General features: G+C 42.6%; 1 protein-coding gene across 7 annotated transcripts; it reads left to right on the top strand.

Annotated features, from left to right (window-relative positions):
* The first annotated feature begins 584 nt into the window (after positions 1-584).
* Positions 585-22,372, top strand: GYG2 (glycogenin 2). 7 transcript variants are annotated; one of them, XM_053311282.1, is made up of 10 exons: positions 585-753; positions 1,703-1,879; positions 4,030-4,171; positions 6,962-7,136; positions 7,782-7,944; positions 9,332-9,458; positions 12,030-12,261; positions 15,265-15,399; positions 15,553-15,657; positions 19,565-22,372. In XM_053311282.1, the coding sequence occupies exons 2-10, from the start codon at positions 1,873-1,875 to the stop codon at positions 19,724-19,726; spliced, it is 1,248 nt and encodes a 415-aa protein (XP_053167257.1). In that variant the 5' UTR covers positions 585-753; positions 1,703-1,872; the 3' UTR covers positions 19,727-22,372. The 7 variants fall into 7 exon arrangements, with proteins under 7 accessions (XP_053167257.1, XP_053167256.1, XP_053167255.1 ...); XM_053311281.1 differs by having other exon boundaries at positions 585-1,086; positions 1,706-1,879; XM_053311280.1 differs by having other exon boundaries at positions 585-1,086.
* The last annotated feature ends 993 nt before the right edge of the window (positions 22,373-23,365 follow it).

The following is a 23,365-nucleotide window of genomic DNA, read 5'->3' as shown; positions in this document are numbered from 1 at the left end:
AATTTCCCAGCACTGCAGCCCTGTCCAATTTCTTCCTCACTGGTTGCTTTCAAGCAAAGAAAAATGCCTGATGATGGGAGAGATCCGATTACAGATTTCCCACATCAGGTTTAGTCTGGCCTTTAGTGTTTCTTCATTGCTGTGTGCATAGGGCGCTAAAGCCAAGCTGCTTACAGCCACTCTAAGATTTCACTCGGACTAAGGAGCTGAATCTTGAATTGATCGCTGGACTTACACGAGACATTTAATGAGGCATTCCCAAGATGCAAAAACTGGGGCTGCGACTGACCAAAGCCAGATACCATAAAAAGGGGGCTGGTGCTGCGAAGCGGAGACAAATGGAATGTAGGCACGACTTTAACACCAAGCCAGCAAGCCCCGTTGATCGCAGTGCAGTTCCTTTGCCAGTAAATATGCTGCAGGGGGTGGGGGGGAAGCTACCACTTGAGAACGCAGTTCAGAGACTGGAGAACTGGAAGGCATCTGTGTGTCTCTGTGCGCGTTGCAGTTCTCCCTCGGGGAGAGCTGGCGGGGGGAGGAGCCGCGGTGCTGGCCAATGAGAGCAAAGCTTCGTCCGCCCTCAGTCCAGACTGGCACGGCTAAGGTTGCCTTTAGCCCCGTCGGATGTCGGCGTTCGTGGCTCTGTGGAAGCCACCCTGTTGCTAAACTGCGCACGGGAGCCCCAAGGGCGGCTGGAGGACTTAGCCCAGCGTCGGCTTCAGAGCTCGTCTCCCCTCATAGCATACTTGCATGGTTTGTAATCGCAGCACCCGTGGAGCTGGGAATGACGCGGGCGAGCAGGCAGGGAATAGAGTCTGATCCTCCCCCCAGCACTTTAATTGCACTGGGAGGTGGGAGAAGGAGGAGCTGTATTGCAGGGCTGGCAAAGGGGTGCAGAAATCTTCTGGGGATGAAGAAGGGGCATCCCATCCTTTGAGGAAGAAAAGAACGGCGTCGGATGCCAGAGGCTGCAGGGAGCACCCCTTCCCCTGGGAACAAGGCTTTTACAAATTTTGACTTCCAGTGTCAACAGTGTTAATACATTCCAGAGGGGAGTCGCTGTGTTGGTACATTCCAGCAACACAGGTATGCACACATTCTGGGTGCTGTTTGCGTGTGTGAGTGACTTAAAGGCTTATCAGATGTATTATGGCATAAACTTCATTGGTTCATCAGTTCACTGATGAAGTGGACTCTAGTCCACTGTAGCTTATGCCGTATCCCCAGACACCCCCTCCTCTTTTTTTGGTTGTTTGTTCTAACATTGTTCATAGCCATTCTTTGCTTTTCATTGGCAGCCTCCCCCTTTTCTAAAGCAAATACACAGTAAGCAGTGATAGCTATTAAATGGTTAATATTTTGCTAAGGAATGTGAAAAGGGGAACATGAAACTACTTGTTGGGCCTTCTAGTTCAAGGGAATGGAAGTACATGTTGGTAGGTGTAAGTGTATGGGTGATGCTTTGCTTTTCAAGCATTTGTAAGCTTTCTTCTTTTTGTTGATGCTGAAGAAAACTCTGGTTGGATATTAAAGAATAGTAATGAACTGTTCTCGTTCTAAGAGGTATCTTGCTCTTTTTCTTATCCTCCCAACCTCTCCCCCTTGGAGTTTTGGCCAAAGTGTGGGGAGTGCTTTTATTCGTGAGCTTTGAATAAGGAAAATATATGCTTGTATAGTGGTATAATTTGCCTACTGTCTTCAGCAGGAAAGAAAGAGGCTAATCCTATCTGGTGGACTCAGCTGGGCCTGCTGGGACTCAGCTGGGCCTGCTGGGAACAAGTAAGGAGCAGTGGAGGAGTTCTCACCCCACACCTCTTTCTGGATCCGGTATAGGCTTTATTCTACCACCAGCTTAACTCGTTGGTTTTAAAGATGCCTGGTGAGTAGGTTCTTGTTCCTCCTCATGTTTGTTGTCTTCTGCAGGAGATGTATGAATTTACTACTACAATTTTAATATCTTATATGTTGGAGGAAGCGAGAGGAAGAAGTGCATGGTACAAATATATTGTGTGAACTTTTTTGTTGTTTTGGGGATTCATTTCAGCCATATAAATGGATTTTCTGTGTATGTATTAACAACTGCATGCTGCTTTTCTGTAAAAAATTATTGAAAATGGTTGGGTTTTTTTATGACTTTGCCTGTCTAGAATATTTAAACATAAATGACAAATTAAAAACCTGTCACTATTAGCACAAGTATAGACTGGAATCTGAAGAATCAAAAATCATCTGTAATGAAGTAATTCCTCTTCTTTACATGCTAAGGGTGGTTTTGATGAGCAACACATCTGTTTTCAAAGGTAAACACACAGTTACAGTAGCTGCAAACTCTTTGCAAATGCAACAGGGAAATTATATGTTTTACTTTGGTTGCTAAGTTTATGGTTTACACCCACTTATTTCCAAGTAGGAATTTACACTAAGCAATCTAAACAAAGTAGGCTTAGATTGTTCTTATTGCCTGCTTTCTATAGTTTGATCCACAAGGAGCAGGTTACAATTTTGGAAATGCCTCCCCCCTTCTCCATTTTTCTTTTGTTGCAGTTGTGGCCTAAGGCTCTCCACTACACAGTAATTCATTTGAATGGGATGTGGCCACAACTAAGCAAGGCCAGTACATTGGAACATATTACCACACTGGTGTAGCAGTATTATTATTGCTCTGAAATGGAGACAAATATGCACACGCACACACATACATATATAAATAAAATTTTCTTAAGTGTTGGATACTTTATTTCTTAGAAGAGTGACAGGCTCCTGAATGTCAGCCATGCCTATCTACACTCGAACACATCTGCTGTTTGAGGATCCTACCACTGCATCTTGTGCCAGTGCATGGTGTAGCCCCCAGTGTTTTTCCAGATATTCACTTTTGTCCTTCATCTCCTGAAATATTTTTGTTAGATACTGCTACAGTGCCTTAACTATCTTTCCCTACACCATTTCTTTTTAAAAAACATGCTTAGTGGCTAACATCTAGACGGATGAAGCACTGGTGCTACAAGAGAAGCACCAGTGTATCTCCAGTGCTTCTTAAGAGTCCCTCTAACACCGGTGCTTGGAGGTGAACTACGGCTACCTCCCCTTTCCTGAAAGTGCTCTGTGGCACCCAAAAACATGTCCTTGAGGGCTGTGCAATCCAAAATTTTCCCCAGATAAGTTATGAATCTAACCTCTTTAAAAATTCACAAGCAGCTCTATATTACTTTCTTCTATTGTCAGTGTTACAGGGCTAAGCCAAGTGGAGTTCTCTTGCTTAACTAACAGGGCTACCAGATGTGAGACTAGTATCTATTTTGACACTAGAAAGGTTGACTGATTAAGAAATAATACAATGCAGTGGTTTTCAGAATGTATTATATGGAATTCAAGTTCCTTCAGAGCTCATTGAAGTTTCTCAAGAAGATCAACAATGGTGGACAAGCTTCCCTGAAAGCTTGCTTGACCATATGGAAGTCTGGTTTATTTTCCAGTTCATGAGGTACAGCTGTAAATCCCAATAAACAATGCCAGGCCCCACAAAAATTGTTGTATACCCTAGGAAATGCCCCAAGAATCTTCTGCAGCATGGAAGATTTCCATGGCAGATGAATCAATGTGGAAAGGGTAAATGCAGGGTACAGATAAGAAATGTACTACTGAGTGTGCATTTTGCATAACGTGAATAACTGTATATGGATTATACTGTGTTGAACATAATGTACTGAATAGGGCTCAAGGCTATGTGTGAACTGGTTCTAAAGGAGGAGGGGAGAGACTGAAAACAGCAGCCCCATGTCTCCAACTTGTCACGGTGATATGATGTCCTATAATTTTTCAGATATGAATAGGAAACAAACATTTTGCCAGAATAAGTAATTACCTGTTGCCTCCCTGGGGCGGGTTATGTAGCAAAAGAGCTTATCGTGGAGTCCATATGCTATTGCCGAAATGCAGCTTGTCTTTTTATCAGGATGAGGTAAGACGCTGTCCAGCCAACCCTCTTTTATACTGCCTTCAGTAGCCATTCTGAATCCTTGTTTGCAGTGACAGACCAGGCCTTTGTGACCCTTGGCACAAATGATGTGTATTGCCATGGAGCTCTGGTTCTTGGGCAGTCCTTGAGGAATCATAGGACCTCTAGAAGGCTGGCAGTACTGATCACACCCCAAGTTTCCAGTGCAATGAGGTAAGGACACATTTCCAGATTCAATTAATGTGATAAGTATGAGATGTGAATGGGAATTGTGTTCTAATAACAAAATGGCATTAAGCAGACAGTGGGTTGAATTTGTATCTTAATTCCCAGCTGGTCAGGGTAATTAATTAACACATGGCAGAATATGCAAATAATGGGCTTGGGCATTGTATTCTTGTCGTTTGGTGCTTATTCTAATTCTTGACTCTTTACTACAACCACTTTGTGCATACAATTGTGACTATGAGCACAGATTGAGAACTGCTTGATGCACAGTTAGGGACAGTGTTTTGTTTCTCAGTTATTTGTAACAGTTTTGGTGGTGTTCATTTTCTTGCTTCCTCCCATCTCATTCTGTTGTTCCAGACAAACTCTGTGAGGAAAGAATAAAATATCTGGGGCATTTTAGTTTACAGAAAAGATGATGGCTTAAGGAGACATGATAGAGGCTCATTTAATCACTACTACTACTACTACTTCTACAAATATCTGTATACCACTTCCCAACAAAAGTTTCCGAAGTGGCTTATATAGAGAAATAATAAATAAATTAATTAAATAAATAAATAAAGATGGATCCCTGTCCCCAAAGGGCTCACAATCTAAAAAAGAAATGTAAGATAGACACTGGCAACAGCCACTGGAAGGGTACTGTGCCGGGCGTAGATTTGCTCTTCCCCTGCTAAATATAAGAGAATCACCACTTTTAAAAGGTGCCTGTTTGCCTAGTTAGCAAGGGCACTGTGAATAGTATGGAGAAAATGAGCAGAGAAAAGGTTTCTATTCCCCCTCTTGGAATTATTAGATAGTGCCATACAATGAAATTAGGAACATAGGAAGCTGCCAGTCAGACCATAGGTCCATCTAGCTCAGTATTGTCTACACAGACTGGCAGCAGCTTCTCCAAGGTTGGAGGCAGGAATCTCTCTCAGCTCTGTTTTGGAGATGCTGCCAGGAAGGGAACTTAGAACCTAGATGCTCTTCCTAGAGCAGCTCCATCCCCTGAGGGGAATATCTTACAGTGCAAATACTTCTAGTCTCCCAATTGATTGACAGTAGGCTTGGGACAGACAAAAATAAATACTCATGCAATGAATAATTAACTTATGGAATCCACTTATGGATTGGTGATGACCACTACTTTATACAGCTTTAAAAAATAAAATAAAATTTGGCACTCATGGGGGAGAGAGAGATCCATCAATGGATACTCACCAATGATGGCTAGATGTGTGCTTCATGTTCAAACATGGAAAACCTTTGACTACCAGTTTCTAGGAATAGGCAGGGAGAGCCTTCATGTTCTGCTTGTGAGCTTTCAGAGGCAAACGCCTGGATGTCTGCTGTTGGAAGAAGAATGTTGGTCTAGGAGGATCTTTGGTCTGATGCAGCAGGACTCATTTTCTCATTCACTTACACAGCAGGACTCTCCTTCATTTAAAGGGCAACTGCTGCCCAAATGCCCTGCCCCACTATGCTTTCCCTGCTGAATGAAATACTTGAATTGAAGTTAACATGTAGCACATCCCAGAAATTCTTACAACAGGTGGCCAGCTTTGATATCTGTTGACATTTTAAATATTCTGGTTGGGTGTGCCCTGTATGCTTTAGCAACTCTATTTGGCTTGTTTTGTGTCTTCCTCCAGGCCTTCTCTTAGCAGCAACCTCTTTTTACATCTTGGTATATTGTATATACCAGACAAAATTCAAGGTGCTGGTTATAACCTATAAAGCCCTAAGCAGCTTAAGCCCAGGGTATTTAAGAGAATGTCTTTGCCATGAGCTCCATTGCCCATTGAGCTTGTTTGGAGAGGTTTGTCTGCAGTTGCCACCAGTTAGTCTGGTGGCTGCACAGGGACCCTAAGACCCTGGACGAGAGAAAGGGGAAAACGTCCTATCAGGCAGCTGGCGCTGCCTGAAATGACAAGCCGAGAGCTTGCGCTGGCTCTCGGCAGCCTGGGCCAAGCCCCCTTTGTGCATGACATGTACAAAGGGGGCATGGCCTGGGCTGCCGAGAACCTGAGCAAGCTCTCAGCTTGTCATTTGAAGTAGTGCTGGCTACCTGAAGGGGATGTTTCCCCCTTTCTCTCCCTCCAATCGGGCAGCCAGCACTGCCTGAAATAACAGAGTTCGCTTGGGCTCTCGGCAGCCCAGGCGTGGGAGTGCGGAGTTCTCTCTGGGCTCCTCTTGCTCCTGAGCCACACCCCCTGTGGGCTTTGGCGGACCTTTTCATTGGTGGCCCGGGTTCTTTGAACCCGTTCACTCAATGGTGGCTAAGCCTCTGGTGCTCCCTGCTAAAATAAGAGCTTCCCCACCTCTGAAAACCTTTAGACAGTTTCTAAAGTCACATTTATTCACCCAACCTTCTTAACTAGACTTATGGTTTTAAATTGTTCTAAGGTTTTAATTTCTGTTTTAATTTGTTTTGTGTTGCTATAAACTGTCCAGAGACAGAAGTTTGGGGCAGTTTGCAGATGTAATCAGTCACTAAACATAGGAACTGACCTTTTTGTGCAAAGCTTGTTTGTGCTTTTCTGCTTCTATCTTACTTTCCAAATGTGTTTCTTTTTGTATGTTAAACTTGTATATTTGCACTCTTGCACAAGAGCACCCACACTTCTGAATCAGTGTCTGTGACGATGTCAGAAGTACATGTTGTGTTAGGATGTCAGCAACCATTTGTTCTTATTAACGCTAGCAGCTGTCCTCAGCTCAGTTACTTTGAAGTCTAAAGCAAAAGAGTTCTCAAGGTTTCCACTCTTCTTGTTCTTGATTTGCCAGGGCTGCCCTCAGTAGCATATTTGATGAAGTGGTGGATGTGGATGAAATGGACAGCAATGACTTGGTGCACTTGGCTCTGTTGAAGAGGCTGGAACTGGGTGTAACCTTTACCAAAATGCATTGCTGGACTCTTACTCAATATAGCAAATGTGTCTTTATGGATGCAGACACCTTGGTAAGGATGATGATGCAAGAAGTAGCAAGCGAGGATTTTTTAATTATTATTATTATTAATTTTTTTTGCCGTAGTGATTGGTTGTATAATATTCTTCCACTTTTAGGCATCTTTTCCCGCCTGGTTGTGGAATCCACATTCAGGAGATTTCCTGATTTCAGGCAGAGTTCTCTGACACTTGCACAAGTGTCTAAATATGTATGCATTATACACATGTTTGAACCAACATTATTATAGGTACATCTTTCTGGTATAGTAAAGCTGTAAACAATGGCTTTAAAGGATAACCTAATGTGCATAATGTTCTAGTCTGCTATTGGATAGAAATCTATCCTGTCAGTTCAGAGGTGAAAAACAACATTCATACTGACAGTGATGTAGCTGCAAATTCAGAAGTGCAGGTGATCTTCATGACTGCCCCTATGGCCATGCCCACCCCAACAGCCAGAGAAGCCAAGAAGTACCAGTGCTCTGTCCCTGCATGTCCCCCATACACTGATGCTGATACTGCATACTGATGCTAACTGGAGGGCAGAAGAAGAAGGTCAAGGCATGGGAGGTCACCGGCCAATAGAAGGTTTTGGATTTCTGAAGCTTGTATGGAAGAGGGTTTATTATACATTGCGGTTGTCATGTCTTCTCTAGGTACTATGCAATATTGATGAGCTATTTGACCGGGAAGAGCTCTCAGCAGCTCCAGATTCTGGCTGGCCAGACTGCTTTAACAGTGGTGTTTTTGTTTTCCGGCCATCTTTAAAAACCTTTAACCTCCTCCTGAAATTTGCAAATGAGCATGGCAGTTTTGATGGTAAGTTCATTGGACCTAGTCTGCCTTCTGGAGCCATCTATCAGATCTATAGTGGTGAAATTATTCTGAGGATGCAAGTTTTTTTAATGGAATACTGAAATTATTGTAGGAAAATCCACCTCTACGCCAATCTTAGGATGGAACGAGACTTTATTTAAATACACACCCATCCCAAAAGCAGCAGGTGCTAAAATTGCCATCACGTGTTCAGCCTTGCCCCTGTAACATCCATAGAACTTGTTTCTTGTACTGCCATCATTACACTTGACTGCCAGTATAGGGAAACACTCATCATAATGAAACCTGCATAGGAGGAAGTACTACACAAGATTGCCTTTTTAAATGCCTAGTTCTACCCCCATTATACTACTCTGTTAACAACACTGTAGAAATAGCAATGCTGAATGTTGTCATCACGCTAACGAGAGTTTCATTGTATAGCTCACCTGGACGCGCCTTCTCCCATTTTCCTTTATTTTGCCATCTCTTTTTATTTGTCTTGCTGTATTTGGAACAAGGCAATATATGTCTCCACCCTTGACATCTTTATAGATTTACTAAACACTATATTATCTCTGGAAGTGACTTGATTATCAAGCCAGAATTTTCTGGTTCGAATCCTTGCTAGTATTCCCAGACTATGGGAAACACCTATATCGGGCATTAGTGATATAGGAAGATGCTAAAAGGCATCATCTCATACCACGCAGGAGGAGGCAATGGTAAACCCCTCCTGCATTCTACCAAAGGCAACCACAGAGCTCTGTGGTCGCCAGGAGTTGACACCAATTTGATGGCACATTTTATATTATCTCCAAATATATGGGAACACATTACAGTGGCAATGGTACAACTTTGGTAGCATTCAGATTAAGATAAATGAAAATGCAGATAATGCCAGTGCAGCAAAATGCATGTATTGTGTAATTAGATATGCTCTCAGTTGTGTGCAAAAATGCACAGTGGACTTGGATATCAATCAGTTGGATGACCTTTTGCTGTATTGGTGGTGTTTAAGCACACAGAAGTAGGCTGGGATGCAGCTGTACTTTCACAAGGAGGGTAGTACCGTAGTACAATCACAGGGTAGTACAATCGCAGCAGTAGCATAGACATGCTGCTCTCCAAAGTCCTCTGCAGGTCAGCTCCTTCATGTTTTGTTTTTAAAACTATGAAGGCAAGAGGAAAGCAAGCAGTGAAAGGGTGATTTTATTATATATATAATCGGTATATAATGTGGTAGTTTTCCTCTATTGGTATTCTCACTGGATGGGAGCCTGTTTGGAGTCATTGGTAAAGCAGCATCAATAAATTCACCTTTGGACTATGTTATAGTTTACTTTAAGATGCATATTGCACTTTTCATATGTTCTTTTTCATTCTTTAGGAGGTGATCAGGGACTACTAAATAGTTTCTTTAGCAACTGGGCAACAACAGATATTAGCAAACACTTGCCATTTATCTATAATCTAAGTAGCAGTGCTGTCTACACCTATGCCCCTGCTTTCCAATAGTAAGTAAAGAAATATACTGGTGAGTGGCTGGAGTCCCAGTGATACAGCCTTTCATGTGCAAACAGAGCTCTTCCAGAGGCAGAGGGGAAAGCGTCATATATCCACAGTTTTCTGTCTGTCATATATGGCAATTGAGTACTTGGTGCGCATGCATAGCGTAAGATCTTTAATGTGTATGTTACATATATTTAATATATACTGTAGCCCTCGTTAGGCATTTTTTAAAAAGATGCTGTACATATTAAGTGTCCAAAATGGGAATGTAAGTCCCACACTAGCATGTCACCAGCGCATGCGTAGTGATAGTAAGGATTGGAGGTACGCCTTTCCTAAAAAATTAAAAAGCCCAGGAAGTTCAAATCAAAGGGAAGTTCAAATCAAAGTTAGTCTGTCCCAGGAGGGTCCTGAGGAAGCAGCAGACTGAGAGCTGCTGGGGCGATGGGTTGGCTTGTAAGTAATAAATTAGGACCAAGTCAGTTAGATGCATGAGGAAAGTTATTTTTCTTTACTGATTGCTTGGGATCTGCATTGCCAGGCTAATGAAAATGCTTGCAATCTGTTTTATGAAAGCACAATTGCTCTTATTGCATCTTTTAATCTAATAATAAGCCCTTGTTGCTGAAATGTGCTAGTCTTCATTTTGGGTCTGCCTTAGTCACACACCTTTGAAGGTGGGAAGGTCTTGCCACTTTAACCTCCCCAGGTATCTTATGTGGTTTGTCCCACATCAAAATAAAGTGGATTGTGGCAGCCCACTGTGAATCCCTTATAGGCAAGTATTCAACTCCAGTATAGAAACCTGCCCCCCCCCCCCGGAGTCATGACAGCATCACTCACCTTCTGTGCTCTTGAATACGGTTACAGCATTCTTTTGAAAAGGCGAACATCATAAGTGTGATCATGCCTGGGATGCCCAGCCTGCTGATCACAATAGGCGCAGTCATGCTTACAGTGTTCATGATCATGCTAACAACATGAGTGGGAGGGTAAGTGATGCACCAGTGGTTGGACTTCTGATCCCACCTGGATGCCGTACAGCATTCTTTCTGAAAAACGTCTGAAGAGGGCTTTTATGACAATATTGATGTGATTTCAGAAGCAAACCTAATACTGGGACCAGTAATTAGCTCTGTAAATTTGTGTCATATTATTGCTCTTGAAAGATACTGGGGTCATTCACATGACCAACTAAGTGGGCAGGGGAAGGCTTGCCTAACCTTGCCTTCAACCCAGAAGATCCTTTGGTGCTTGGTGGGAGCACGCTTCCCGCTCCCACATGATCAGCTCCCACATGATCACATGATCTGTGCAGTGCGGAGCAGGGTGGACCACTCTGAGGCCAGGACTCATTGCCCCAGCCTCCAATAATCCTACAGTGCGCTGAGTGCAGTGCACTGGGGGATTCCCCTAGGGAACGAGCTGCTTGCACTGACAGATGGGTTTGCACCCTTAACCTCTGCTATGAGCTGGGCTGCGGCGCTGGATTTAGTGCTGCAGCACCGCTGGGATTCGCCCAGATCCCAGCCATTCTCTCGGGCAGCCAAACCCAGGCTTGCTGCTCGTAAGAATAGCCTCACTGTATGTAGGTCATGAACCTCTTGACTTCTTGTTTGGGGTTTTTTTGGCGAATTGGTTTATATGTGCACTTGGGCTATAAAACCTGTTGAAGCAGAAAACTAGTGCCTAGAGTGGAATATAGCAACTGTTGCACCAGTGTAGTACTGAAGCAGCAATGACCTGCCCAAGGGCACAAAAATCTGAACACTTGGGTATACAATCAACCCAAAACTATGTGACTCAAATTGCAGTCTATACAATGCATGCCATGCCTGGCTGGAAAAGCAAAGACCCTGCATGCAAAGCTCCCTCCTCCCATTGGTGGCTTTGTATAGCCTAGCAAAATTGCCATTCCAGCTGTGTGTTGCCCTGCAGCTGGAAGGAGAGGAGCACTCTGATCCCTAACACTAATCAAAGGATCAAAAGCTACTGAAGTTCTACCCCCTGCCTTCCAGGAGGAACACTACCAGAAGGGAAAGATCAGCCTGGCTGTAGTTAGTACCTGAGAATGAGCTGCAGCTGCAGTTGGCTTGCTTCCTTCTTTCCTCTCAGCCATAAGACTGCTCTGCCAATTGCCCTGTGACTGCAGATAGAAGGCAAAAAGGCACGCTTGTCCTTGTCACTGGTCAGAAGACCAAAAGCAGGAAGGACACCCACAAGGAAAGATCATCCTGGCACCAAGTGACTGCAAATGCCTCCTAAGAACTCATTTCTTTGTTGGATCTTCATTAAACTGATCCTTTCCCCTTCTGCTTCCCTTCTCTTGTATGTCTTGTCCTTTACTTTATCAGCTTCAGGGCCAACTTAGTCTCTTATCTCATTTATGTACAGTGGTATTGTATACTGAATATTAATTTCTGTAAGCCACTTTGGGGGAAGATTTTGTCTGGTGGGGAAGGGGATATAAAGAAATAACAAATACTGATTTTCTTGGTGCTATGTCACATCTTGCATTTTGAAGTAGTGCCTACCAACCTTCTCCTAAGATGATTTTATTTATGATGTTCTCACAGTTTTGGCAAAGATGCAAAGGTAGTCCATTTCTTGGGACCAGCAAAGCCCTGGAACTACACATATAATCCTCAGACAGGAACAATTATAGAGGATGGTTCAGCCTCAGTATCTCAGAATCAACTATCATTTCTTGAACTCTGGTGGAAGACCTACAGTTCTAGTATATTACCATTACTGGAAAAATTGCAGGCACTTTCCATGTCAGAAGTACAGACAGAAGAAATAGAAAAGGTAAAATGATGTCTAGAACAGGGAAACCTTTATCTTTATACTTCACTCTCTTTGACCTTTGTGTGTCTTTATCTGTTCTAGACAATAATCCTGTGTGCGGAGAATGTCCATATTTAAAACAGCCTCTTACAGTACCTGTACCAGTACTACACTAAATGCTTGATTTATACTTTTATTTAGCATATATTAAATATGTCGAAATGAACTACATAAAGTAACTGAGGATACTGAGAGGTCAGAAATGTTGGTTGTATTTCCAAACATACCTGCTTATTGAAAAGTATGTTACAGTAAAACATAATGTAGTAGATGGAACTTCCTTTCAATTGAATGTATAGGATTTTTAGAGTGTATTGGAGTACCTAGTTGGCTAATCTACTTTCATAGTCACTTTTCATTGTTCAATTTCTGTACTGCCTTTCACAAGACTCCCAAGATGGTTTACAAAAAGTAAAATACAATAAAACTTCATAAAAATCACATTAAAACATTAAAATCAGTTAACAATTTTTTTAAAAAAAGTCATAAAGACACAGTATAGCACAGGCGCCTAAAGCCTGGCAGCCCCTAAGGGGTAAAAGTCTGAACAAATAAAAAGCGCTTTAGTTTCAAACAAACAAACCACAAAACAAAACAAAAACAGCTACAGATATCAGGGAGTAGCCACTTACTGGGAGAGCATTTCAGAGCCTGGGGGCAACAGCAGAGAAGGCCTTGCCCCACGTGCATGGCAGTTTAGCCTCTTTCAATATATACTAGCTTAAAGTATAAGAACACACTACAGGTATGAAATGAGCTTGTGAGTTTCCTATCTGTTAGATTTAGGTATGCAGTAAAATATTGTTTTAAAGGTTCCTTTGCTGTGTTTATCAACACAGGAAGGAAATTGTTATAAACTCCTTTAGACTTGTGAAACAAGCATCAGAATATTCTCTGCATTGCCCTGTCTGATGGTGTGATATTGATTTGCTTCCCTGATCCTAAATTCATTAGACATGTTTACAGTTATTTCAGTAGAACCCAGTGTATTTAGGAATTGGCGGAGGAGGCAAATGACCACTTTTTAAAATTGGGTGGTGGGTGGGGTGTCCTGGCACTTTCTGCAGCTAATTACAGCTTTATAGCATTATAGTGACTTAGAAAGGAAGTGAATAACTGTATAGTCCAGCATCTCAGGACCTGCTCATGGCCCTACCACTAACAGAGATCCGTTTGGTGGGGGCTAGAGAAAGGGCCTTTTCGGTTGTAGCCCCTCCTCTTTCTTTGGGACTAGACAGGGCTTTTTCAGTTGTAGTCCCTCCTGGAAGAGCTTCACCATGCTCCCTCCCTCAGTGTTTTTAAAAAACAAATTAAGGACACACATTAAGTTTTATATTTTTTCAAAAGAGTTTTTTAAATGTTTTATCTGCTGCTTATATCTGATAGGGTTTTTAAAGTTATGTTTTAGCTTTTTACTAATAACTTTGAATTTGAAACTTTTAAAACATTGTAATTTTACATATGGTTTTAGCTTGGTCTTTTAACTTGTTCAGTTTTATTATTTTTAAACTTTGTTTTAATTCTATTTTATCTATCTGTTTTATTAATGTTGTGAGCCACCCCAAGCGGTAGTGTACTGGAGGGGTGGGTTGTAAATATTTTAAATAAACATAGTTCCACTTAAAAATATATGTCTATCCAATTCTAATTGGAATATATGATGATCGATTTTTATTGTTAAGATTTTGTTATTCCTTTAATGAATAGAGTGAAGCTTTGTGATTCCATCCCAGCAAAGAGCTGTGGGTGTAAACAGGCTTGCATGTCTGGTCTCTCAGTTGCTAAGCCAATGTGTGTTGGATTGCATATGGGTGTTGATATAGATGCTGCTGATCCATATTGCACTATTCTCAATGGCTGGGTTTCAAAGAACAACACAGCTAATTCACCCATCCTAGAAGTCTTTGGTCTCACGTAGTAGTGGCTTCTGTTCAAAAAGGGGGGGAAAGAAATCTTACTGGGCATGGCATATCTAAAGTAGCTATTTGGACTGGGACCAGTGGAATGCACATTGGGGTTTGTTTGTTTGTTTGATTGATTTTTATACTACCCTTCCAAAATGGCTCAGGGCAACCACACAACAAAAACAACCGTACAATTAAAACAAACCACATACATACATACATACAAAATTTAAAAACAATATAACAACAATTAACAATGTAAAAACATTTTAAAACAACAATTAAACAGTCGCAGTAATTAAAAACCCTGAAACCGGGTTAAAATATTAAAACCGATTAAAAACCCTGGAAAGCCAGGCCAAACAGATGCGTTTTAAGGGTGTATAGGGGTACTATAACTGATAGCAGTTATAATCAAAATACATTTTATTCTAAATGGATTTTTAAAATATTTTATTTATATTTATACCCTGCTCTTCCTCAAAGGAGCCCAGAGGAAGATAGGTACATGGTTATGTTTATCCTCACAACAACCCAGTGTGATATCTTAGGTTGAGTTTCTAGCAAAAGAAGAGCAAAGGCACTATTACCCCTGGACTTTGGGGCCCAATGGGCCCAGGGCCTGCATACCCCCTGGGGGCCCCCAAATCCTCTTTAGTCTGTCCTGGGTGGTGTGGTGCTGCCGGCCTGCACTGTGCTGGAAGGCCAAGTGTGACCTCCACTTTAGAGATGGGGTGGGGGGAGTGGGGAAAATATGTGCGGGAAGGGAATATGTATGTGTATTTGCATAAATACACCTGTTTTATATTTTTACATTCTTGTGAGCTCAGTTGCTGTTTGTGCCCACAAGAACCCACGTGTTAAAAATACTGCATGTGGGGGGGGGGTGTGTGTGTAGGTAGGGGGATGATGCTTGATGTGCAGGGTGAGGGGGCTCTAAAGGCCTTTTGTCCAGGCTCCAAAACTACCTAGGTGCACCTCTGAAGAAGAGAGGGCATATTTAAACACATACGATCAGGGAGGTTTTAACTAATGGAGAACTACTCCTTCTTTTTGTTAGCCCAACTTGAGTGGAGATGAAATTGAATTCAAGGAAGGAAATCATGTCGTTAGCAATTCTTTGCCAGTCTCTGCGAATTCAGAACATGTATTAGAAACTGTTATAAGTTCCTCTGATGAATTTTCCACCAAAAATGTGAGTGTTACCTGCTGCTACTTTTGATATTTCTGCAAGTAATCATGACTTGTGAAGTTTGGAGGTGCTGTGTTATGCCAATTGGCCTTCTTTGTTCTGTGTGCAATTGGAGAAATTAGTAACAAAGCTTAAAATAGTGGTTTGGTTTTTCAGTCTGTACAGAAACCTGAGTGCAGTCTTGAAGTCAAAGTTGCTGGGCCCAGTGAAACATCCACACAGCCCACTGTTCAGCTTATCCCACAGCACACTTTGGAAATGGTAAAGACTTTATTGAGAACATTTACTTGCGCATTTTGATCTGAAAACTAATTGCAAAGTGAGGTGATATACACAGTTGCATAAGAGTTTGTTCAAGCAGTCAAGTGATTGGCTAATTTTATCCATTTTTTTAGAATTGTAAAGACAAAGAAGTTTTTGTCTTGTGAATTCTCAGTAACGCCAGGGTAGGGCATTCAACTTTAGGGGAGTGCCTCCTGTTGGTGATCCTAGGCGGAGTCAGCTTGAAAATGGCACTGAAGGGAGAGGCTTTCACAGAACTTGTACAGCCTGGGTCACTGGCCGAAAGCTCCTTGCAAGTACTTCACAGGCCTGAAAATTAAACCACAAACTGATCCACAAATGGACAGCCTAACAAATCGTAACTGTGCTAAATTCCGTGCAACTTCTGCTGAAAGAGAAGCCATGAGCACGATGGGTCTGAGGGTCATTCCCATGGTCAGAATGGTAGTAGAGAAACCTATACAGTTAGCTAAAATAGGACACTTCCAACTTCCCACTGGTAGGCCCTTCATTTTGTGTCTGCATCAGTAGAATGCTCCACTCTAGTACCACTGATAGACAAACTTTTCTTTCTCCAGCGCTGTTGGCTTTGGAGATGTAAAAGAGCAGTTCATCCTTAGCAGTCCTGAATCAGGGATTAACCATTTCCTAAAAAACCCTTCTCCCACAGCAGCATCAGAAAAGGAGATAACATCTTACTTGTAGTGTTCTGTAAAGGCGTTCATGAAAGCCCAAGTGGGTGGGTGGACCCTGAAGAGAATGGTTCTGTGAAGAATCCTGTGTGTGAAGCTCTTACTATGGTGGGATTGATTTCTTACTGTCTGAGATGATTGTTCTCCATAGAATGTGCTTCAGATCTGACCAGATTAGAGATGTGCAAACAGGTTCAGTGTCGAACCGGTTCGGTCAAAATGAACCTCCCCCCAGCCATTTGCGGGGTTCATGAGTCAATTTAAAATAATAATATTTTTTAGAACTTATCCCCTCTGGGGAGTTCTCTAAGGTTGTGGTGTATGTGTGTCCGGAGGTTTCAGCTCACCCCACCAGCCATGCTTGTGGCAAAAATCTGCCCAGTTGGGGTGGTGTTCAGCCCTTTCTTGGTGTTTCCCCCATCCCGGTGGCAATTTTGGAGGCCGTTGCACATGCACAATGGGCCCCTGCATGGCCAGATCATGACTGGAAAGGGCCAAAGAACACCCAAACCAGGCAATTTTTGTCACGAGGGAGACTGGCCGGGGGGATGGGGAACCTCTGTGGCCACCCCCCTGCCCTGGCATGGCCTCAGAGAAGCCCCTGGAAGGGTTAAGTATTTTTTTAAAAAATTAACTCGTGAACTGAATCGGGGTGGCAGGCTTCGATGTGGGGGGCAAAACTAAGCTGGCCTAGTTCTGTTCAGATCTGGTTCAGATTCAAATTGAACTGGGCCAGCGGTTTTGTGCACATCCCTAGCCCAGATCAATGGCTGACATACTGTACTACACAAAGTTATGTGCACCTTGCAGTATGTTTGCACAGTTACTCAAGAGCACTGTTGTGCAAAATGCACACACAGTGCTGCAGTTGATGGCCATTGTTTCCAGCCATCAGTTGTGGGAGAGATTATGCTGCTGAACACCATTATAGAAAAGCTGAGTGACACAGAGTAGGGATGTGCACGGAATGGGGTGGGAGTGTTTCAAAGGGGTGGGAGCATACCTCCCTGCTGTCCCTTCCGCTCTTCGGTCGGAAGTGGCCAGAAGTACCGGATGTGTGTGCCGGTCACGATTGTGCATGAGCAATGTGTGTGCATATGTGCGCCCGGTACTTCCACTCACTTCTGGCGAAAGAGGGGAAGGGGTGGCAGGGAAGTACTCTCCCACCCATTAGAACTACACTGCAACCTCAGAGAAGTCCCCAGAGGGGATAAGTTCTAAAAACATTTTTTATTTTAAATTGACTCACGAACCCCACAAATGGCTGGGGGGAGGTTCATTTTGACCGAACCGGTTCGACACTGAACCTGTTTGCACATCTCTAATCTGGTCAGATCTGAAGCACATTCTATGGAGAACAATCATCTCAGACAGTAAGAAATCAATCCCACCATAGTAAGAGCTTCACACACAGGATTCTTCACAGAACCATTCTCTTCAGGGTCCACCCACCCACTTGGGCTTTCATGAACGCCTTTACAGAACACTACAAGTAAGATGTTATCTCCTTTTCTGATGCTGCTGTGGGAGAAGGGTTTTTTAGGAAATGGTTAATCCCTGATTCAGGACTGCTAAGGATGAACTGCTCTTTTATATCCCCAAAGCCAACAGCACTGGAAAATGAAAAAAATTGTCTATCAGTGGTACTAGAGTGGAGCATTCTACTGATGCAGACACAAAATGAAGGGCCTACCAGTGGGAAATTGGAAGTGTGCTATTTTAGCTAACTTTATGGGTCTCTATACTACCATTCTGCAACCGGTACTTCTGGCCGCTCCTGGCCGAAGGGGCAGCAGGGAGGCACGCTGCCACCCAAGAAGCTTTTACAGGAATCTAGTGCCGGCAGGGGGAGGGGTACGTGCACATCCCTAGCACAGAGGCCTGTTCAGTCTTGCTGAGTCTCCAATTGCTTCCTCTCCATTTCTCAGATTTGAAATCAGTGTGAGTCTTCATAAGCTCTGGATCAGTCACTTGAAGCCATTTCCAGCCGTGGCAGTGGGGGGAAAGGAAAAGCATGTGCCAAGCCCCAGCAGAGGGATTAGAGTGGGGGAGTAAAATTTAAAATTGTCTAGCCTGTCTTGATGGCTAACTCGTGAAGCTCAGATGCCTGGCTCCTATGGGGACAGCGAGGGAGTAGAGATCAAAAACCCTTTCCTTAAATAAACAATGCTGCAAGCTTAGAGACAACTGCTGAAAAGAACCTGCTTTCAGCTACCAAGGTGGGACTAGTCAGAGAGTTCTGGTAAAGTCCCTTTCCTACAGAGCCATTTGCAAGCTTAGCCTGCTGGTGAATGAGAGAAGCACGGTACTTTCTTAAAGGTTGAGTGCACTCCACTCCCAAGCAGAAAGGGGTGGCTCTGTCTTGACTAGAGAGACAAATGACTTTTTCATCACTTTAAGCAATTTATGGTGGATTCTCATGTTCCAAATTGAGCCTTTCAGTATCTCCCCACCACATAGACAGGTGCAACTGCAAAATGGTTTATATTTGGTAGGATATCTCTGGCTGCACTGCTGCTGTGAAAAGCAGCTGCAGGTTTCTCATCTGAAGATATGCCACCAGAAATAGATATTATAACCCTTGTGGATGTGGGTCTTTCTTTGTAGTAAAGGGAACAAAGTGGATGGAAGTGAACCCAATTCTGTAGTACCGTTGTTTTAAAGTATTTACTGGCGGTTTTAATACAGTGATGGATCAGGTCTCTGCAGATCCGCTTGCCAGTATGATGGGAGAAGCTCCTTCTCCCTCGCCTAAGTTGGGGATTAGGAGGGAGAGTTTCTCATGTTGTATTGAGCTGTTGGAGCAGGCCAAAGCTGCCTGCTCTGGAAATCCATGCAATATGAGAAGCCCCTCCTGAGTTGCGGGAGGGCTGTTCTCTCATATGCTGAAACAACAAAAGAGAACTGCACTGCTTCTCTCTGCTTCAGATCCCAGCATAATACGAGACCCACTCCTCTCTGAGTCCTTTGGCGTGCACTGAGGATGTGGGGGTGGGGAGGGGTCAGTGGCAAACAAAAATGATAGTAATGATGTGTACTTTGTATTTTTGTATTGAATAATGTGTACAGTACTTCATATTTCAATGGTTTTCATTTTTAGAATTTTTAAAAATGACTTTCAGGCTTAGGTTGTATATAATTAAAATTATACAAACTAGGCTTCTGAGCCTGCTTTTCTTGCTGCCACCCCACAGGATGAAATTGCTATTTCTGCTTCAGAACAGTCTATTCAGCCTACTCCTGAGGAGCCAAGTGCAGAAGATGAAAGAAGAAAATGGGAGGAAGGCCACATTGACTACCTGGGGAAGGATGCTTTTGAAAACATTAAAAAAAAGCTGGATTCCTTTTTATTATAGATCTTGCTTTTGTATTCTTATACCATCCAATCACTGTTTGTCTCTCATGTATGTCTCTTCAGCATAAGGTATTTGCTGTTTTTTTCAGGAGGAAACGAAAACAAAAATAGCTCTTGACCAATTGCAGTGCTTGTTGCATACCAGGTTGCAATGCTTGGGCCCAGAGAATGAAGCACCCTGGGCAGCAGCCAGACTAAGTTTAGTCATGACTAAGTCCCATTGACTTGCCCTGACTTGTATCAACGATGCAGGATCATGACCAACTCATCTGGATGCTGCTCAGTGGATTTATGAAGCTGTCTGATATCAAATCAAGCAGTTTGTCTTGCCCAGTACTGGGCTACTCTGCCAGAGTCTCAGCTGGGGTTCGCCCCTGCCTTGGTATGCGAGAACTTTAACTGGAGATGTCACGGGCTGAACATGGGGCCTTCTGAAAACAAAATGCTTCTGAATAGCTTTGGGTGGCTCAATTCTCTGTGCTTGCCCACTCAAGTACAGCTCGCCCACCAACTACAGCTCGCCCACTCAACCCTGTTCCTTACGAGTGGGGATTGTGATGTGTCAGACCAATTTACTTAGTTTTTTGATCAACTTCTGTTAATGAACATGGTCTGCACTTGGAACCCAATAGAACACATGCTCTGTTTCTCAAGTGCAAAGAGATATTGTCTATGCTAAATGAAACGTTTTTAAAAAATATTATTATTAACCTGTAGTGCCTCATGGAGTGTTTCACTTTTATCTGAAATCATGCCATGAAAAATTGCTTTACCTTAATAGACCAACACTCTTCTTCAGTAGTGTAGTACAAATCTTGGAAGTGAGAAATCCAAAGGCTTTTAAGGCAGAACTAAAACATACAGGGCACAATCCAGTCTCTCATGGGTACAGCACCTATGCATTGGAAGGGTCTTATAGGTTCAATAGAGCTTTGCTTTTTCCTCTTCCTTTGCCTACCTGCATGCAAGGAGGACACTTAGGGAAGAGTGTGCGTTTTGCATCTCCACTTGTCCACGGAACTGGCGATGGCCGGTTTGACAGTGTGTGTGTGGGGGTTACCTTTTAAGGAGCAGGAAGGTTGTTCTCTCCCCCCCCCCCCGCCACATTTAACCCGCTGGTACTATCAGAGGCAGCAAGGAGGACCATTTTTAAGGACAGTCCCGGTGGGGAAAATGTGGTGGTGGCAGTGGGAGAGCACCTCCCTTCTCCTTAAAGGTAACCCCTCCGCCAGACCTTTGGACCAGTTCGGAGGTCCGTAAAAGGGCTTCTGAACCAGTTCGTGCACATCCCTAATTCCACCCAGCCCTCCTTCTTTGCTTAGTGTATGTTAGTCATGCTTGTATCAAGATGCAAGGATTGGATAGGGACTTTCCATTGCAGTTACCTATGTGCGCATGCACTGTATAGGAAGAGGGCAATGGGGAGCAACAAAGATGTACTGGGTCTATAGCAATGCTCTGTGTGGGCACTGTATCTCTAGTGTACTAGATTATGTTCATTGTTTTCAGGAATTACTGGAAGGGGAAAGTTGTTCATCAGTTCTTATAATGGTTCAATGGGAAATCAAGTACTGTACATTTTTCTTTAAGGTTTACTATAACTAAAGATCTGGAGACCCTTATTAACTTTTAGGAAATCAGAGTGAGCAGCTTTCTACAGTGGTGCTAATATAGGTTTTTTTCTAAATTGCTTTGAAACTTCATGTATTTGACAACTAGAGGAAAGTAGCTTGAGTACATGTTTCTAAGTGCAAAGGAGACCAAATTTCAGTATATCTGGGACAGCTGGAGAAAGGGACCTAATTGCTTTTTAATCTTCAGTAAGATGACTATTCGTAGTAGTATTTAAACTGCATATATAGTTATATAAATAACTGCAAGTAGTATATCCCTGGGACGTCTATGTCCAGTACATTTGGAATGTAGATATGGCAATATGGAAGTAATTAGATCACTTTTTCTCATTGTCCCTTTGCTTATTCAGCCAATAAGCAGAAATAGTTCATCACCCTAGAAGTCCTTAAAAATGCAGTCCTGAACAGACTTGCTAGGGAATAAGCCCATTGAACACAGTGAGACTTGCTTCTGAGTAAACATGCATGTGATTATACTGTAAAACGTTTAATGGTAAAGCTACTGTTTCCTAAGAAAGACTGTTTTCTTTAAGAACCTATCATAAGTATTAGCAGAGCCCTGGATTATTTTTTTCCTGTATGGTAATTCTGATGAGGAACTACCAAAGGACATGTCAATAAAACAGTAACTGGAGACTATTGCCCTCTCAAACAAAAAATCCTAAAACCTATTGCCTAATTTCGGATGCATTAAGATAGTGTCCACCATAGTTTGCATTCTATCTGTATTTTACTGTGAATATTATATCTCTTTCATAACTGGAGGGATTGAATTCCTAAGTCTGCCACTTGTAAGCTTCTTAAAAGGGTTTCTGATATTAGTTGAACTTTCATTTTACAAAAGTTTGGAGGTTTTTGTACTTACACATTTCCCATCTATTCCTATAATGGATAAATCCTGATCTTGTAAATATATAGTAAAAGGTAGCAATCTTGCTTTCCCATCCCCAACTTTTGTGTTTTTGCATTTTGGTTACATTGTTCATAAACAAATAAACACTTTATATTCTTGATTTCTGTGTGTTTATATGCATCCTATTAATTGGTCTGGGAGCTGTGTATGGTATCTGTAAATAGCAGTAGTAACTGTTGGGAAACAAGCTCTGACCCTTAATTCCAATTGCTCATTTAGTTTATTGTGAATATTTTTTACTTAGTTGAACACACTTGAGCTGCTTTTCAAACATTAAATTAGAAAAACACAGCGCAGCCAAATACAGAGTCCACCAAACAATACATTAAGATGGCTGGCAAAGGTACTGGTTGTATCCAAAGGAAGCCAGTTGTGACTAAGCGCTGCTGAAATAATAAATGACAAGTCATTGTTAAAAGTTTGTAGGCCATTTTTCAAAGTTCTAAAAGTATTTACATAAAGAAAATGGAAGACTAGCTTTCTCCCAAAGGGTTCACAATCTAAACAAATGTGTGTGCGTGCGCACACATGACAGCAGCAAACCACCACTGGGAGGGATGCTGTGCTGGACGGAATAAGGACAGTTGCCTCTTGCATAGTTTAGAAGGCTACTAGAACCTAACAGGTCTAGTTTTTCAACTTTTCTTAGTCATGAGTGATATCACATACAGCTGAGTTCCAAAGCCTGGATTCATGTGGAAGCAAGTGGTTCTTAAGGGATCTTGGACTCAAGCCATTTGGGGCTTTAAGGCAATAACCAGGACCTTGAATTGGGCCTGGAAACAAACAGGGAGCCAATGCAGTTCAAACAAAACAGGAATAATATGGTGCTACACAAGAGGATCCCAAAATCAGCCTGGTTGTAGCTTTCTGTGCCAGTTAAGTTTCCAAATCACCTGCCTCCCAAGAGCAAGATCAGGTTCAGAAGTCCAGGACTATGCTTCCCAGACTCCATACCTGCTTCTATAGGGGCAGTACTACCTATCCATTCAAAATAGGTTGTACATTAGCTTTCCTACTTACCAGAAGCACTTCTGTCTTGTCTGGATTAAATCTCAGCTTGTTAGCCAAAAACCAGCCCATCACTGCCCTC

Source organism: Hemicordylus capensis, chromosome 3 (assembly GCF_027244095.1).
Source record: "Hemicordylus capensis ecotype Gifberg chromosome 3, rHemCap1.1.pri, whole genome shotgun sequence".
NCBI lineage: Eukaryota > Metazoa > Chordata > Lepidosauria > Squamata > Cordylidae > Hemicordylus > Hemicordylus capensis.
Note: the sequence above shows the minus strand (reverse complement) of the source record. Positions and strands in the feature narration are given on the sequence as shown.